The following is a 20,523-nucleotide window of genomic DNA, read 5'->3' as shown; positions in this document are numbered from 1 at the left end:
GGCCTGATGCTTCCAATATAGCTACACAACATTATATTATTATAGCCCTTTAATTTGCTACTTACATCTATATTTATCCTTTAAACTATACTGTTTTTATATATTTACAGTACATATCGTCGCTGTCGGGCGGAAACCTCCTATGTCCAAATTTGGTCAATTTCATATTTGTTCACAAATCGATGCTATTGGTCAGTCCCCATGTGGGTCTGTTATTTTTACAAATTATTAACCAATCTAAAGTGTTGAAAATAGCTTGAGAGCAAATCTCTTAACTCCATTGGACACTTCAACTGTCTGAGAAGTCTCGCAACTCCACCTCTTCTTCACTCCGCGGGAGCTTCTCGGCATTACGTCTCCTGATTGAAAGTTTTTTAGACAATAACGAGTGAAAATAGTTAGGTTAGATACATTTGAGTTGTTTTGTTAAAAATTGATAGCTGTAATGCTTCGGTGCAGAAGGAAGCCCGTGAGCCACGAAGGTAAGTTTGCGAGCAGATTCGGCTAATTTCCGCCTATTAGACAGCCTAGTCAGCTCATCGTTTTTTGTATTACATCACTTATAGTTCTTAAACCTTTAAAATAGAGTTTAGGAAGATGTATGTAACCACAGTCGTTAGCTTTGGTTAACGATTGAAACCTTTTCTCTTGTCAAGAGGCTCAACGCGACCGCCGACTTTATTTGCGTGCAGATTAATTTCCGCCTATATTAAGGCGTCTTTACACAGGAGAGTTAAGGCGTCTCTGTGGCGGATTAAATTTCTGTGTAAAGACGCAATGCCGCACGCAAGCCGATCTAAAATATGCCGCCTCTGACCCTCCTCAGACCCTAGTATCAAAGGCGCGGCTCAGGTTAAGTGTAAATGAAGGCGCATTAAAGCCGCTCTAAACTACGTCATTGTCATGTCAGCAGAAAGTGAGAGAGTGAAGATGAAGCCAAAAACACACAGCCACATTTGTTTTAGGCTAATAATAACAACGCAGGTTTTTTGCAGGATGTAAATTTTGAGACCGTTTTCAGCCATTAAAATAGTTTAGATTAGTTTTTAATGGCAAATTACATTTATTCGTTTCTTTTTAAAGTTAATTTAGAAAAATGTTTGGAGTATGATTGTTTGTGACTCAGGCCAGGCATGCAGATTTTTTATTTGAACTCATGCAGATTTTTTATTTGAACTCATGACATTGTTTAAATTCCTCCTTAAGCTCCTCTCCTTCGTGGAAAAAAACTTCCGGTACGTGTGACACGATCACATGCAGACATGTTTTACTGTGCGTCTCAAACTACTTCAAATATTAGGTTTGTCGGACATAATGCAGTGTCGCAGAGTTATTTGAAAAGCTCTCGTGTTACTTAAGCAGATGGGTCTCCGCAACACACGCATGAAGTCGAACACTTAATAAATCACAAACTTAACATTGTGTTGTGATGAGAGAGTGTGTGCTTTTCTTACCGTTTACCTCAAAACAGTCGCATCATAATAATGTAAGTGTGCTTCGGTCCAGATCGTAAAGTGAGGACAGTAGCGATTGTGCACAGATGCCCGGCCCTAGGAACGTAAATTATTTGGGTCTTGTCGGGCTAGGATTGAAATGCAGGATTTTGTCTTTATATTTCCAGACACATCTCATTGAGGACAATATTTCATACACGAAAACGATCTGGTAACATTTGTTGTAACATCGGAACTGTTCATTTACCTGGTCGACAGTGACTTTGTGGCTCTTTAAAACAACTTTTGGTGTCTTTCAATATGCAGCGAGGTGCCCGAGAGTGTTTGTTAGCTAGGAAAATCATTTAAAATGTTGCATTTATAGCCTATTATTTGCTTTTATCCTAAAGTATGCATTGTTATTATTAGTGTCAGTATATATATATTTTGAGTTTATATTGTTTAATTTAAGATATTATTTCATCAGCATATTGTTAGAACTGTGCTTTTGTGGTTATGTTCAGCATTATTTCGCATTATTTTAATTCCTGTGTAAATGCATTTATGCCGCTTTAGAGCTGCATTAACGCTCTGTGTTTTTGTGGTTATGTTCAGCATTATTTCGCATTATTTTAATTCCTGTGTAAATGCATTTATGCCGCTTTAGAGCTGCATTAACGCTCTGTGTAAATACTCATTTTCGTGGTTTTAAGCCGCTTCAGATTCGGTTTCTGTGCCGCCTTTGCTGTGTAAAGACGACATTAGACAGCCTGTTTAACGTTTTATTTTGGTATTGCATCACTCATAGCTCTAACGTTTAAAATAGAGTTTAGGAAGATGTATGTAACCACAATCATTAGCTTTCATTAGCACTTAACGCCTCGTCTCTTGTCAAAAGGCTCAACGCGACCGCAGACTTTGATGAACACTGCTGGCAGCAGCAACGTCTGTGTCCGTACCATTCTTATCAATGACAGCGTAATCTCGTATCTCCCTGCTCCCAAGTCATAAACCTTGTATCTCAGATTAAACATGGTTTTGGGGAAATGTTGTGTTAATGTTGGTACACAACAGTATATGATAGCAATATAAGGTATAATACCAAATTTAACGATACAATGTTTAATAACTCAAAAAATATATTATAAACCATAATAAACACTTTATTTTATTTTATTATTATCGCAGCCGCAGACACAGAGAGAGAGAGAGAGAGACAGAGAGGGAGAGAGAGAGACACAGAGAGAGAGAGAGAGAGAGACACACACAGAGACACAGAGCGAGAGAGAGAGAGAGAGAGAGAGAGAGAGAGAGAGAGAGAGAGAGAGAGAGAGAGAGAGAGAGAGAGAGAGAGAGAGAGAGAGAAGGCGATGACGGACGGCGAGACGAGGCGAGAGAGAGAGAGAAAGACAGAGAGGGAGAGAGAGAGAAAGAGAGAGAGAGAGAGAGAGCACACACGAGACAGAGACGAGACGAGAGGAGAGAGAGAGAGAGAGAGAGAGAGAGAGGAGAGAGAGACCACACACAGAGACCACAGAGAGAGAGAGAGAGAGGGAGAGAGAGAGAGAGAGAGCATAGGCAGATATTGACAGAGTGAAAGGACTTTACCTTTAAATGCCAGTTTCAAACACTGCGTTTTACTTTCCTGTAAGACAAACAAACAGTTGATTGAGGAGCAGAAACTCAAAGAATATTCATCTATATAACACATGTTGTATGATATAAATGATGTCTTCATTTGTTTTCTAATGATCAGTCTGAAGGTACATGACCAAACGCTGTTTGTGATGTGTTCACCTTCTCCACGCTGCTCACGGCCTGAAAGTAGATGTTGTAGTTTTTGCGCGGAGCGAGCGGGGCGTTCCAGTAGCCGTGGTATGTCTTGTTGTCGCCCACTGTAAACGGCAGCGGCTCCAGAACATTCCTGGGTGGAAGTTCTGCCGCAAAATAATAGGGCAGACCCCCGCTGACGGCATTCTGATAGGACACCGGCTCACGATAACACTCGCTGCTGCTGCCGCCTGCCTCCCGTCGAGCACGCCGCGGGTTGATCTCCTTCACTACGATCTGATAGGCGCTGTTGATGACAGACACAGAAAAACAGCCAATCAGACCATCTGCACTCAAACTTACAATAAGAATTCAGTTCATATGTTTTCTGTAAAAGCCTTTCAGATTGACAAACATCTGGCAGACAGACAGACGGGTGAAACAGAAATGCTTGTAATGTTTGCAGAGGATTGCAGGAGTGTTTAGCAGCACTTTTGTGTATAGATGATCTATTGAATAGTTTGAGATTTTTTGTTTTGTTGGAGCGAATTTTAAGCATCTTTGAGAATCAACACGTTCTTGTGATTTCAGTTACTCAATTTGAGCTCAATTCAGAGAGCTCTAATGTACAAATAGAATGCATTGGAATGAAAAAAGGCTTGTTTATTTCAAATCACTCATTACTAAGTCATGTGATGAAGAAAGGGACGCACCTGATTGGAGCTCCTTTAGCCTGGGCGGGTTTCAACAGAACGGTGATGGTGGTGGCCGTCTCATTGAGTGAAGCTTCTGATCCATCATACTCCTCAAGAGTCGGTGCTAGGGACAGACGGAGGGAGGGAGGGAGGGAGAGAGAGCTGATGCAATACTCATGACAAAAAATCATGCAGTACATTTCCAGCCAATATCTTTAGTCAATTTTCATTTTAATATTTGTACAAAAAGTATTTAATATCATTTTGTGTATGTCTTAATTATCTATTTTGTTTGTAAATATCAGTGTCATGTTCGACCAGATCTTGTGAAAAAAATTCTCTGAAAACCAGCTCTCATGTTGTTATTCTGTGCATTTAAACAAAGAAATAACACTGAACACAAATGAGCAAGATTTCTGTGTGGCGGTTCCTTCATGTGAAGTGATGAATGTGTGAAATGATGGAGAATCACATTTGCTCCTGTATTACACCTCCGAGCGGTGAAGTATAATGACAGTTTTACTGCCGCTCATTAGAAAACACATCAGGAGCTTTCACCTTTAATTCAACTGAATGCAAACAAACAAACTAATATAAAGACTGGTGCTTCTCAGGGCTCAAGAATAATAATACTAATAAGGACGGCCCCGGGGCCACCCTCGGGTCAGTTGACGGACATGGCATTTGCTCGATCGGGCCAGTGCCGTATCGTAACGATCATTGGAACGTTTTAAGCCATGCCCATTTTGAAAAAAGAGAACTGGATTCTGTTCTTAGAAGGGTGTTTGAAATATGTGTGCGTGGTCAGAAAGCCGCAACCCAGACAGCGCACAAAATACTGAATTGAGTTCTCCTTCACATCTTCTTACTCTTAAACAGACATATGCACACGAAATGATGCCAAAATGCCCATATTAGCAAGCATCCTTGTAAAAGTAATCCATTGTGTCTTAAATGAACGTAAACCATTTGAAAACAGAAGCGTCACAGTATATTAGATCCGTGCATCTCTGAAAGGGGCGCAGCAAAATCAAGATCTTCATCACGTTCATCAAACTCATGAGTGAGTGTCAGAACAGCTCCAGACTGATTCACACACCTGATATGTTAGTGGTGACGTTGAGCGTGGTCGCGGGTCCGTATCCTTTGCTGGTGCTGGCTCGGATCAGAAACTGATATGTGGTTCCAGGGTGCAGTTGTGTGAAGTTGTGTCGAGATGTGTTCCAGTTTAATGACACGAGCACCGCCGGTCGCTGTAACACCACTGACGGATCAAACGAATGAACCGCACTGTAGCTGATCTGAACACAACAACACAACAATCCTCATTCATACACAACTACATCATACTCATTCAAGTCTACACTTTTACACAGATGTAGCAGTGACCACATCAGCATCCACACAACACAACACAAAACAACACAACAACACAACACAACACAACGACTGCTGTTTTAATGACTGTAATGATATAAATATATGGCAGATTTTGGATGCAGATAACATAAGAATTTCACACTGAAGCATTTCCACACACACACACAGATGTGGGGTTAGCTCATACTGGGTCACACGCACACACACACACGCACAGGCGCGCGCGCACGCACACACACACACACACACACACACACACACATGTTGGGTTTCCTGTTTTATGGGGACATTCCATAGACACAATGGTTGTTTATACTGTACAAACTGTATCTCATATTCCCTCCCCTAACCCTAACAATCACACACAACTGTCTGCTCTTTTACATTTTCACAAAAGTTCATTCTGTATGATTTATAAGCTTGTTTCCTCATGGGGACCAATAAAGGTCCCCACAAGGACAAGGGTTTTGGATATTGCCATCTTTGTGGGGACATTTTGTCCCCATACCGTAGGGTTTACCCTTCCGCACACACGAACAGCAGACATGAACGTGACACCCAACACGCACACACACACGACACACACACACACAACACAACACACACACATGCAACATTGGGTTTCCATGTTTTATGGGGACATTCCATAGACGCAATGGTTTTTATACTGTACAAACTGTATCTCATATTCCCTCCCCCTACCCCTAACAATCACACACAACTGTCTGCTCTTTTACATTTTCACTAAAGTTCATTCTGTATGATTTATAAGCTTGTTTCCTCATGGGGACAAAAAAATGTCCCCACAAGGACAAGGATTTTGGATATTGCCATATTTGTGGGGACATTTTGTCCCCATACCAGTAGGGTTTACCCTTCCCACCACACACACACACACACACACACACACACACACACACACATACACACACACACACACAACACACGCATGTTGGGTTTCCATGTTTTATGGGGACACTCCATAGACGCAATGGTTTTTATACTGTACAAACTGTATCTCATATTCCCTACCCCTACCCTAACAATCACACACAACTGTCTGCTCTTTTACATTTTCACAAAAGTTCATTCTGTGTGATTTATAAGCTGTTTCCTCATGGGGACCAACAAAATGTCCCCACAAGGACAAGGTTTTGGATATTGCCATCTTTGTGGGGACATTTTGTCCCCATACCGTAGGGTTTACCCATCCCCACACAAACCACACACACACACACACACAACACACACACACACACACACACACACGCTACACACTGTTGGGTTTCCATGTTTTATGGGACATTCCATAGACGCAATGGTTTTTATACTGTACAAACTGTATATCATATTCCCTAACCCATAACACCCCTAAACAAATGACACAAAAATGTCTGCTCTTTTAGATCTTCAAACAAGAGTTAATTCTGTATGATTTATAAGCTTGTTTCCTCATGGGGACCAAAAAAATGTCCCCACAAGGACAAGGATTTTGGATATTGCCATCTTTGTGGGGACATTTTGTCCCCATACCGTAGGGTTTACCCCCCCCCCACACACACACAGATGTTGGGTAGCTTCTATACTGGGTTCCACACACACACACGCACACACCACACACACGTTGGGTTTCCATGTTTTATGGGGACATTCCATAGACACAATGGTTTTTATACTGTACAAACTGTATCTCATATTCCCTACCCCTAACCCTAACAATCACACACAACTGTCTGCTCTTTTACATTTTCACAAAAGTTCATTCTGTATGATTTATAAGCTTGTTTCCTCATGGGGACCAAAAAATGTCCCCACAAGGACAAGGTTTTTGAATATTGCCATCTTTGTGGGGACATTTTGTCCCCGTACTCTAGGGTTTACCCTTCGCACACACGCACACACACGCACGCACGCACACACACGTTGGGTTTCCATGTTTTATGGGGACATTCCATAGACACAATGGTTTTTATACTGTACAAACTGTATCTCATATTCCCTACCCCTAACCCTAACAATCACACACAACTGTCTGCTCTTTTACATTTTCACAAAAGTTCATTCTGTATGATTTATAAGCTTGTTTCCTCATGGGGACCAAAAAATGTCCCCACAAGGACAAGGGTTTTGAATATTGCCATCATTGTGGGGACATTTTGTCCCCGTACCGTAGGGTTTACCCTTCGCACACACGCACAGATGTGGGGTTAGCTCATACTGGGTCACACACACACACACACACACAGATTACCTCATACTGTGTTATGATGCCGTTGGGCTCCAGCGGTTCTTTCCACTGTAATGTGATCTTCTCCTCAGAGGGAAACGCTCGCACAAACTCTTTAGGAACCGCACCAGGAGCTACACAAACACACACAAACAGAAACATGAACACTGAACACATGAAAACTCCATCAACACTGTCTGAAAACATCATTTATTTCAGCTATCGTGTGTGATGATAAATAATATTCTGTCCTGTACATCAGAGCTCATAAAACACTTTCATTTCAGGACGCACATGTCTTCTCTTAGTAGAGTATTTCCTTCATTTTATTGCAAGTTTAGATGCTAAATCAAAATCATTCCTGATATGATTGTTAGTCATTCAGTGTGTTTTGTGTCATTCACATCTCAACGGTCAGAGATACATCACCCTGATAGGAGACTATATTGTCATGTGTGTTGGTTTTTAGTGTATTAAAGTGAGACGTCATCGCAAATAAAACAAAAACCAGCAAAATCATTGTATTGTCAATGTTAAACAGTGGCGGCGCTGAGGGGGGTTTATGGCCCGTCAGAAAGCGCGGCTTAGCCCCGGCAAAGCACCCCAAAGGATATCCTAATATGTTTCCCAGAATGTCGTACACTGACTGCAAACAGCCGTTTTGTTAGCAGAGGCTTCACACACTGACTCTGCCCACCACATTCTGATTGAAACAGAGAAGATGTTAGACTGACGCTACGCAACTAGCGCCTACAGTGGTGTAGAGAGTAAAGCCTGTGTTGACTACTTCATATCGTCGGAGGTTCCAATCTGCCTCCCGCAGACTTTTTTCCCCATCACATATCAGACCATAAAGCCATTTATTCTTAATAAAGTGAAAAAAGATTGAAAAGGGCCTAAGGAATGTTTAATAATGAAGTTGTGGGGTAAGGTTGGGGTAACTAAACAGACCTGACGGGCATATTGTCCCTCCCGCCAATGATGAATATCCCACTATATTTGATTTCCTAATATAATATTACTTGATTGATTTGAATGTAATCACAAACAAGCTGATAACATCCGAAATCATTCAAATGTATATTTGGATAATGTTTGATTGGCATCTGTTATCAGCCTGTGAGTCCAGTCGAATGTTTCCAGTACTTTAGTGTAAGAAAATGTCACTTTTGGATAGCAGCGAACTCAATAAAATATGACTTGAAACACATCGCATTGACCTGGAGGAGAAGCTCTCCATCTCAGCGCAGAGAGCAGCTCAAGAGCAGGTAAAGCGGAGGTTACGCTCACCCCTGGCCAATCACATGTTGTGTTGTTTTTGTACGGGTACTGTAACTTCTCTGAGTTTAGGTTACAGTTACAGAATTGTAAAACTACAACAGAGTATATGGAGTTCGGCCGGTTGTGAATATATTCCACATTTTGATTAATCTGCACTTTATGGGAACATGTCGTGGTCTTTGCTGAAATAAGCGTGTTTTACTGCAAATACAATAGAATAGAAAAGTTGATTATTGACTAGTTTGTTTTTGGTTATAGCAGAAATGATTAGGCTAGTGAAGGACCCTTAGTGAAAGGACAAAGAAATGCTATTTTTTCTTAACAGAAACTTGTGAAGTAATAACAAACCCATACGCCGACTGTACGCTACAGATCGTTCTGTATGTTCATGTATTCTGCTTCATTTGCCTTTTCTGTTTTGTTTTGTTAAGCTCATAAACACATTTGTTTCGTAGGCTACTTTACACATTGCATAATGTTTTCAACAAAACAGCACAGCATATAATGTAAGCTTGTTCTAAAATGTTCACAAAATCTTAATGAATTAACAATAACTATAACTAAGTGCACGCATGTGAGAAGTGTAGGCTAATGCACTACAACGATATCTTTAAGAAGCTGTTCTGTATTTAAACGGCTAAATTGCATGTCGTCCAGCTAAGGCATTTATTAATTGAATAATAAACTGTTAAGCCCCCCCAACAGAAACGTCCTGGCGCCGCCCCTGATGTTGAATAACTTCACGATGTGATGCACATTATTCCCTTTACAAACACAAAATAAAGAACTAAACGTGTTTGCAGAAGTGAAGGTAAAGACGTGTCAGTCCATCGCTGTTCTTGTGTTAGATGGAAAGTTTTGTCAGCATTCGGTGGATTGATCAGTTTGGTCTGGGAGTAACTGTGTTCAGGAAGAGAAGACGTGTGACACGTGTGTCCCAGATGTGTCAACACTCACAGCGGGATCTTCCGCTAACAATATATCCTCTTTATTATTCTGCAAAATAGTTGCCTATATTTATTTATCCATTTTGACTTGGGATTGCTCTGTAAACATTTGAAATGGGTCACACTGTAGATACAGAAGATGTTTCTGAATGTGATTTTTGCAGGTGAATTACTGGCCCTTTCTCTTAAACAACACATGATGTTTTTAAGATCTAGACAACATTTGGACTGAAAGTGTGGCACGCGGCATGATGGAGGTGACCGTGATGATGTGCAGAACATTCAGTACACGTGACCGCACACAATAGAGATGGAGGAGTTCCTACCGTCCTCTTCCGTCTGGATGACGGTCTCGTCGCTCTCTTTACGGCCCTCAGGGTTGGTGAGGATCATCTTCAGGCTGACATTGGTGTTGGGGGGCAGGTTAGCCACCACATGTCGGGGGGCTTTGGGGTCCATCTCCAGGCAGTCGGCTTTGCTCTGGTTGGGGGTTTTGTGGTAGTGATAGCAGATGGTGACGTTGAAGGTGTGACAGCGGGTGATGTTGTAGCCCAGCGACTCCCAGTCTACAGCGATGAAGCGCGCCTGCGTCTCTGCGATCTTCAAACTCTTGGGGGTCCGCATGGGTTCTGTGAGAGATGACAGACACTTTGATGAAAACCCTTTCAGGGCTCAAGGCCGTGCGACTAAAAGACTCATTTTGTCAGGAGGACTTTTATTTGTGTTTGTCAGATGGCGCTCACAGCGCGAGACGTGACGCATCACTCAGAGCTGTCGGGTTACGTACAAAGATCGACTGACAGCATTACCCTAAAACAAAATACTGAAGAAACAGATGTTCTTCTTCAAGATTCTGAAGACAATGATCATGGATGATGGCGTTTCTATACAAACTTGACAGAGAGAGAGCGAGAGAGAGAGAGAGAGAGAGAGAGAGAGAGAGAGAGAGAGAGAGAGAGAGAGAGAGAGAGAGAGAGAGAGAGAGAGAGAGAGAGAGAGAGAGAGAGAGAGAGAGAGAGAGAGAGAGAGGGAGAGAGAGAGAGAGAGAGAGAGAGAGAGAGAGAGAGAGAGAGAGAGAGAGAGAGAGACAGAGAAGAGAGAGAGAGAGAGAGAGAGAGAGAGAGAGAGAGAGAGAACACTGAACTCACTGGATGGGTTTTCCTCTGATCTCTGCCATGATGGCACTTTCTCCTCCCAGATACTCATAACACAAACTCAAGAAGTTATAGATGACAAACGCTGCAGAAAACACACACACACACACAGCTTTGGTTGACTATCCCCGTGGGGACAGTCCATAGGCGTAATGTTTTTATACTGTACAAACTGTATATTCTATCCCCTATCCCTAACCCTATCCCTAAACCTAAATATCATAGAACACTTTTTGCATTTTTAGATTTGTAAAAAATATTGTTCTGTACAATTTATTAGCTTTTGTGCCCATGAGGACCTCAATTTTGGTCCCCACAGTGACACGAGTCCCCATGTGTTGGTGTGTATTCAGGTTTAGGTCCCCACCGGGATATACAAACATGAACACACACACACACACGCACACGCACGCACACGCACACACACACGCACACGCACACACACACACACACACACACACACACACACACACACACACACGCACGCACACACACGCACACACACACACACACACACACACACACACTCTGCATCATACAACTGCAAACACAGCAGTTTATCTCTGGCTGTGCTAAAGAGTTTTTTTTATAGATTTTTCTTGATTTATTTTTGTGTAAATCTTGTCTTGAGCTTACTTCTTCATTTTTACATCAGATTGCAGAAATACAGAATCTATGGAGGGAAAGATGTGATACTGTTACACACACATCAATGCAAAACAACGACAGTAAACACCTACATCCTTACGACACACATAAAAGAGCAAAGATTAGAGATGTTTCTTTATTTTCTGCTGAATAATCCGCACACCAACATCCCATCATTTCCAGTCATAACTGACTATATTTACATAAAGAGTCATTAAGACGGATGTTTTGATGTCATTTGAGCAGTTTAATGTCATGAGAAGCCGTTTCATGAGATGAGAGGACTAAAGATGAGCAGCTCATTCCCATCATCTCTCTGTGTTGCTCCAGCAATGATTTCATTCAATATTCTCTCACAGATATTCAGAAATGATGATGATTATTTCTGAGGAATGTAAGAGTATCGGTGTGTTAGATAAATCAGGTCAAAGCACTTGTTGTTCTGGAGCATCTCTGGTGTTGAGGTGGTTTTAGATCGGCGTTAAATAAATCTCTTCAGATTACTACATTATCAAAACATCAGACATCAACAAATCACAACACCAATGACTTCTTTTGACTACTTTACAAAGGTGTGTGATCTTTAAACCGTCACAATGAAAACATGAATGAATGTCATCGTGTTATTAGCCTCCAAATTATGATTAAAACAGAGAGAGAGAGAGAGAGAGACTATCCTCCGTCAGGTTTGCTTTTAATTTGGAACTGTGGCACTTATGACCCCACAACATTTGTCAGGACTTTCGGTCGGCCTCTCATGAGGGGTGTGACAGAGCGACAGGAGAATTACTGCTGGAGTGACCCTGAGGGATCTCTCTAGAGGAACAGACACCTGCTGACCTCTCCATTCTCTCTAAACAACACACATCTAACACATGAACACACCCACACTAATATTCCATTTCTCTCCTCACATTAACTGTCTGTGTGTGTGTGTGTGTGTGTGTGTGTGTGTGTGTGTGTGTGTGTGTGTGTGTGTGTGTGTGTGTGTGTGTGTGTGTGTGTGTGTGTGCGTGTGTGTGCGTGTGTGCGCGCATGTGCGTTCTCTTCATTTCAGCCAGTGAGTGCTAACTTAAAAATAACTGATGAGAGAAAGAGAGAGAAAGTATAATAAAGAGGTGAAGTGAAGTTGTGTAGTGTGGAAGAGAAGGTTGGTATCTTTCTGACAGTCGATCAGTGATGTTTATAAATGATGTGACATCACAAACACAGATATGAGCAGTGATGCTTCACTCCTCCTACTGATGTCATTTATGTATCTGAAGCTGTGATTGGATTAGACAAACTCGCTCTCTTGCCAATCCATCGAGAACAGCCGACGGATGTTTGCTCTTTTCCGTGTGAGAGGTGGAAAGTGTCTTGGACTTTCAATGATGGGGATCCTAAACCATCTCTTTTAAAAAGTGTGTTGTGGGGGGGGCTGTCAGCATGACTGTCACCGTGGCAATAAGGAGATGTCACTCACTGCCATGTAATCCCCACGAGAGAGGACATTTATATGCATTCAATTCACAGCCACAAACCCTTGATCAATTCAATCTGACCGCAAAAAAACTGCAGAATTAAAGTCTGAGATCTCTGACATCCACCAGCAGCACTGACGTGTGTGTGTGTGTGTGTGTGTGTCTGTGTGAGTGTGTGTGTGTTGAGATCAATAGAAGTGGAGAGGAGCATTAAGTGTCTGGATTACAGCATTACTCTTATAGTAATAAAGCTTTATTGATCTATGACACACTTCTCTCTGCTGCATGAGCAACACAACACATCCCATCCCAACACAACCCAACACAACACATCCCATCCCAACACATCCCAACACAACCCAACACATCACATCACATCACAACACATCCCAACACAACCCAAACCAAATCAACACATCCCACCACAACACTACACAACGCAACCCAACACATCACATCCCAACACAACCCAAACCAACCCAACACATCCCAACACAACACAACCCAACACATCACATCACAACACATCCCAACACAACACATCCCAACGCAACACAACCCAACACAACACATCCCATCCCAACACATCCCAACACAACACATCACATCACATCACAACACATCCCAACACAACCCAAACCAAATCAAAACATCCCATCCCAACACATCCCAACACAACACATCCCAACACAACCCAAACCAAATCAAAACATCCCATCCCAACACATCCCAACACAACACATCACATCACATCCCAACACAACCCAAAGCAAATCAACACATCCCAACACAACACTACACAACAACCCAACACATCACATCACAACACATCCCAACACAACCCAAAGCAAATCAACACATCCCAACACAACACTACACAACAACCCAACACATCACATCACAACACATCCCAACACAACCCAAACCAACCCAACACATCCCAACACAACACAACCCAACACATCACATCCCAACACATCCCAACACATCCCAAGCCAACACAACACAACACAACCCAACACATCACATCACATCACAACACATCCCAACACAACACATCACATCACAACACATCACATCACAACACATCCCAACACAACACAACACAACACATCACATCACATCACATCACAACACATCCCAACACAACACAACACAACACATCACATCACATCACATCACAACACATCCCATCCCAACACATCCCAACACAACACAACACATCACATCACATCACAACACATCCCAACACAACACAACACAACACAACACAACACATCACATCACAACACATCCCAACACAACACATCCCAACACAACACAACACATCACATCACATCACAACACATCCCAACACAACACAACACAACACAACGCAACACAACCCAACACAACACAACACATCCCATCCCAACACATCCCAACACAACACATCACATCACAACACATCCCAACACAACCCAAACCAACCCAACACATCCCAACACAACACAACCCAACACATCCCAACACAACACATCCCAACGCAACACAACCCAACACAACACATCCCATCCCAACACATCCCAACACAACCCAATCCAACACAACACAACACAACACAACACATCACATCACATCACATCACATCACATCACAACACATCCCAACACAACCCAAACCAAATCAACACATCCCAACACAACACAACACAACACAACACAACACATCACAACACAACACAACACAACACAACACAACACAACACATCACAACACATCCCAACACAACCCAAACCAACCCAACACATCCCAACACAACACAACCCAACACATCACAACACATCCCAACACAACACATCCCAACGCAACACAACCCAACACAACACAACACAACACATCCCAACCCAACACATCACATCAGATCACAACACATCCCAACACAACACAATCACAAATGACTGTGAACACACAAACTCTTACTCACAGAAACTAAAGGCTTCAACAGTTCACTTGACTCATTTTATGATATTTCTTTATATATGTCAGTTCCAGTCCTGAATGCTGATCGGTCATCTTAACACTGTTTGTGTTTGAACACTTTCACACACAAGGAAAGCAACATATAAATATAATCGAGCAATAAAAAGACAATACATCGTCACAATAATCCCAATGTTACTGGATGTAATCTCTCCAGTAAAACTTTATCCTCAACATGTGATCACTCATCACTCAACACTACTGTGCAGAAATCATGCTGTGTGTTTGGCATATCCACCTGTCTAGTGCACACTATTAACAAGTGCTTAACATTTAAAGACAGTACAGCCATTGTCTTGAAGTAGAAATGTGATTGTTTCCAATGAGACGTGCGGTACATCACTGTCTGTGAGACATGAACAGAAAGCCACAGACGGAGCGTCGTCAACCAGCACAGATCAATGCTAATCTCATTCACAATGACTTCTCAATGGCACAGATACCTGATGAATAGAATCCATCGATCTGCCGTTCTTCTGACACAAAAAGACACAAACAGATCTGTTTAAATCCGGCTGTATGACGGGAATGTGATTAACTGCTCTTAAACACAAACACAACATTCCCACAAAAACCTCCACACCGTGTCATCTGTCTGACTCCTGTGAATCTGACTCCTGTGAATCTGACCATCAAACAACTATGAACTATTGTAAATGCTGTCAGAGCTGTGGGTCAGAGGTCAGCGCTCTTGACACATATACATGAGACGGCAGATGTGAAACTGCTCAAAAGCCCCAATCCTAACCTTTATCTACATATCAAAACCACTGATGGCCACACGGAGATTAATTTTTTACAAATGAATCAAATATTGATGATGAAGATTTCGTGAGCTCGGAGACTGAAGTGTACTTTTAGATTTTATTCAAGTTTAGCTCAAATGTGTGATATAATAAACAGTGCTCATAAACTCTCACTTATACGGTGGCCGCTAGGTGTCACCGCACTGCAACGGAAGAAAACACCAGCAAATTCAGAAAGCATCTTCATTAGTTTGGCGACACATGCCCTGCAAATACTCGCACCACAAACAAACAGAAATGCGCTGCAAATTCTCGCAACACATAAAAATACAGAAACGCGCTGCAAGTGGCACAAACAACAACGGAAGTGTTTCCGGGGAACTCAAAAAACTGATGCACCATGGCTGGGACGTGCTTCCTTTCACTGTGCCCATATTTGTAGGTGGAGAAGAAATTATATTGGGGTCCTATTTTCCTTGTTGTTGATCATGTTAAATTAATAATTAATAATTGATTAAACAATATGAAACTTTTTCATCCTTCCACGTTAGTGACACTTGTGAAAGCATGTCGGGCAGCTAACACTACATTTCATAGTTTCTTTTGTTAAATTGTTCAAATCGGCCGGCTAGAACAGAAAAATGCATAAAAACTGCGTTTAAACCCACGCGGAGCAAACGCATAAAACAGAACTGATAAAACAACTGATAAAACAGAATGTTTATTGACAGCCTGTGGTATAAGGTTATCTTTTGTATTTTGTTTACGTGTTGTTGATAAGAAAACAAGCGTAAAAGCCTATTTTACTCTGGAAAGTCTGTTCCTCAGCCTGTTACAGTAAAGCCGGCAGCGGAGAAGATTCGCTGTTCTTCGTTTGCCCCGGTGACAATAGCCGGACAAGAATATCTATTTTTATAATTTGTAATCTGGATAAAATAAATAAAATAAAAAACTTGATACCTCCATGCCGACTGTATGAGTTAAGATCCTAACAAATGCCCCGCAACAAAGACGAAGCCATTTGCCTGTTTTCCCGTTTATTAGTGACCGTCATCTGAGGAAGATATTTACTAATTCTACTGATCAGTGATCACCGCCACATATATGTTGTTCTCTTTGTCGTTTCATTGTCAGTGTCTGTCTTACTTAGCTCTGCATTGTATAAATAAATAAAATCAACTAAGGTAACAGGAACTACTGCGCGTTTTAAAATGAAAAATCATCTGTGCGAATTTCAGCTAGAAATTAATTTATAGGCTATAACTTGAAGGCGACGACCCCATTGAAGTTCTTTGGAGGAAAATACAGGTTTTTAGGTAAGGAAGCTATGGAAAAAGGTACCAATCTTATGCTAAAGCCAAATTCAATAGTCGCTGTGAAATGTATACATTTTCATGTTTTAAGCTTAAATTAGCATTAAGTTGCTGTATTTTAACAAACGAACATGAATTTAAAGAACAATTTTTTAAGTTATGGTAATAAATAAAATAATTTTTATTTAATACGTTGGTGTTTTTATACATAATGCATTATGTTAACGAATTATGTGGCTCACCAGTTTACTCTGTTTTGTTTTGTTTTATTATTATTTGGTGATGTGAGAAGAGCATAACACAATACAGGCTCCCTTGTGTAAACTTTAAATATTTAAATTAACTTGCTATCTGAGTGAACAAAGTTAGGTACATAACTACAAATGCTTAATTTATGTGTATTATAAAGTAATTAAAGATGAAGCAATTAAAGTCACGCACACCCCTATAATATACACATAACACGCATAATCAATATAATCATAACTTTTGTTTATGATTTTATTTATTTGACTGCTGCGGCTTTGACTATTAATATATGTGAAGCTCTACTGTAACTCTAGCAATAAGAAAATACATATTAATTAGGTCAACCATGTGAAGATGTGTCATGTGGGTTTCATCTCGTGTGCTTTTTTTCACATATGTGCAGCCATATTCATTTCTGAGGTAAACCTAAAATAATAAAAAAGTATGTCGGCCTCTTACAACTTTAACATTAGTTTGTACGATAATAGCTAAATAAATGAATACTCACACGCATATGTAACTGTAACGCGGTTCAATAAAACGGAAGGAAGGAGGTGGGAACGGGCGAACATTTAACAATAAACTTTAATCAAAAATAAACAAACAATAATACGGAAGTAAAAGGCCGGCAGCCCCTCACGGACGACTGCCGGCCAGACAAACATAAACACAAAACTTAACATTTCCGGGCCTGGTCCTCTCTCGTCGGCAGTCCCGTCGCTCGTCCTCTTATGCTCCCGAGCTCCCCCGGGAGGCATGCGAGACCGGTGCGCGTACAGCTGATACTCATTATCACTCATGCCACCGGCCCCGCCTTTCTGCCCCACGGCTATCGTCCCGCCTTCCTCGCTACAGTAACGTCTTTTAATTCCATAATAAAATATAAATAAAAATATAAACAGTGAAGGCATTCATTCATCATCTCGAATGTAATACAATAACAATGCTACAAAAGGTAAAATAACAGTTCCCTTTCTGTCGGTCTCTCGACGTTGTGTCGAACCGACAGAATGGGGTTTGTCTTGAGAACCTATCATCTTCTGAGTATTTAGAAAAGGCCAATGAAAATTGGCGAATGAAATTTGCATGCCGGACTCCTCCCCGGATGTCCAGGTATAAGAGGGAAGCCGGCGTGCTCATTCATTCACCTTTTGTTCTTCAGAGCCTACGCATCTGATGAGCTTCTCTACGATCTTGGTGATCATTCTTTCTGCTGGAATCTACGACGTGGACAGCGGACGGTCCCTTCCTGCAGTGACTCTCCCCTGGGCGTCTCGGCAGTTCCGGAGGTGTTCGAGCAAATTTCCTTTTCTAAAAGAGCAAATTTCTCCAGCGTGGCTTGTCCCGCTGTTCTCATGGGTGCAACACACTCATCGAGGAGGGGGACGGACACGATGCCTGCTTCCAGTACGCTGGGGCAGACGTTGCGTCACGGGTGGCTGTGTTCCCACGGGACTCAGCCACCACCTTGTTTGCTCCCTGTTCCGTGGCGGCAGGACTACGGCCCTGCCGTCCGCTACGGCAAGCAGCGAGGGTGATATGAGGATTACTGTGAGCGATAATCCGCCAGCCACTGGCTCACGGACCGTTCGCACCTCGTCTCGCTCGTCTGACCGTTCCCCAGGAGACGGTCCGCCGTCTTATTCCTCAATCACGTATTCGGACACGATGCGTGATGATGAGATGTCTCTTGCAGCATCGGGGGGTGACGTACTGCCATCCGACTCCGACGATTCCTCGGGCTCCCTCCCTCGGGGGGTTCGAGCCCAGGAAGAAGCGGATGTCGAAATGTCAGCCATGCTTTCCCGGGCCGCCATGAGTGTTGGGTTGCAGTGCCCGCACTGCCTCTCCCGGCGCTCGCGGCTGGCTACATGATGCCTCGGGTATGAGCGCGGCTCCAAGCCGCGCCCGCCCTCAGTGCCGTGTTTACCGGAAGTGCATGAGGAACTTAGTAAGACCTGGAAACGCCCCCTTTCCGGCACGTTTCACGTCAAACAAAGTTCTGTCACCCTCTCTTCCCTCGAGGTTGGGACAGCTAGAGGATACGTCGATGTCCCCCAGGTGGAGTATGCCACCGCGGTGCACTCGTGCCCGTAGGCGGCGGCCACCTGGGGGTGGGGCTCGACCTAGACTCCCGTCCAAAGCATGTGGGGTCTCGGCATCTCTGGTGTCGAGAGCTTACATTGCGACGGACCAAGCTGCCTCCTCTCTCCACGCTATGGCTCCTGCCAGGCCAGGGCATTGAGAGAGCTCCACGAGGGTAAGACCAACCCAGCGCTTATGCAGGAACTCCGCGCCGCCACCGACCTCGCTCTTCGGGCGACCAAGGTGACCACACGGGCCCTGGGTCGGACGATGTCCAATGAGAAACTCCTCTGGTCGATCCTTGCGCAGATGAGTAACGCCGAGAAGGTCCGCTTTCTCGACGCACCCGTCTTGCAAGGGGGGGCTGGTTGGTGTTACTGTCGAGCCGCAGCGGCCCCGCTCACCCCCCGCCCGTCGGGGCGCGAGACCCGCACGCGGCCTCCCCCGGAGGGTTCTCGACAGTAAAGAAGCAGTCCTCCGTGCTGCGACTCGGCCGTCTCGGCCGTCGAGTACCATGCACACTGTCTGCTTCCCAGCAGCCCTGGTCCTCTTTGACGCCCTCCAGCTCTGGCGCCCGCCAAGTTTCAGGGCATCCGATATACCTCAGTCAGAGGCTAGGATGTTCCCGTACTTCGGGTCGAGGTCGCCACCCTTCTGGCGAAGGGAGTGATCGAGCCCGTCTCACCAGCCGAGATGTTCAACGGGTTTTACAGCCTGTACTTCATTGTCCCCAAGAAAGGCGGGGGGTTGCGCCCTATCTTGGGTCTGTGTGTTCTGAACAGGCACCTACACAATAGCTGCTTTTCAGGTTGATCACGCAGAAGCGCATCCTGACGTCCGTCAGGTGTCAGGACTGGTTCATGGCAATCGACCTGAAGGACGCGTACTTCATGTCTCGGTCCTCCCTTGACATCGGCCGTTCCTACGGTTCGCGTTCGAGGGACGGGCATATCAGTACAGGGTCCTCCCCTTCAGTCTGTCACTGTCTCCACGAGTCTTTACGAAGGTCATGGAAGCCGCCCTCCTTCCCCTTAGGGAAGGAGGTGTGCGGGTACTAAACTATCTCGACGACTGGCTCAGCTTGGCGCACTCTCGAGATCTGTTGTGTACA

General features: G+C 43.3%; 1 protein-coding gene across 19 annotated transcripts in view; it reads right to left on the bottom strand.

Moving 5' to 3' along the window:
• The window catches only part of ptprk (protein tyrosine phosphatase receptor type K), a 142,491-nt gene that overhangs the window by 28,815 nt on the left and 93,153 nt on the right, over positions 1-20,523 (bottom strand). For all 19 annotated transcript variants that reach the window (XM_057352086.1, XM_057352087.1, XM_057352094.1 and 16 more), the window contains 6 exons: positions 10,060-10,362; positions 7,530-7,639; positions 4,998-5,199; positions 3,917-4,022; positions 3,231-3,510; positions 3,042-3,078 (listed from right to left, as the gene is read on the bottom strand). In XM_057352086.1, coding sequence (XP_057208069.1) covers positions 3,042-3,078; positions 3,231-3,510; positions 3,917-4,022; positions 4,998-5,199; positions 7,530-7,639; positions 10,060-10,362 — 1,038 coding nt within the window. The remainder of the gene's footprint in view (positions 1-3,041; positions 3,079-3,230; positions 3,511-3,916; positions 4,023-4,997; positions 5,200-7,529; positions 7,640-10,059; positions 10,363-20,523) is intronic.

This window comes from Triplophysa rosa, linkage group LG15 (assembly GCF_024868665.1).
Source record: "Triplophysa rosa linkage group LG15, Trosa_1v2, whole genome shotgun sequence".
NCBI classification, from domain to species: Eukaryota; Metazoa; Chordata; class Actinopteri; order Cypriniformes; family Nemacheilidae; genus Triplophysa; species Triplophysa rosa.
This window is presented reverse-complemented; position numbering and strand designations above follow the sequence as displayed.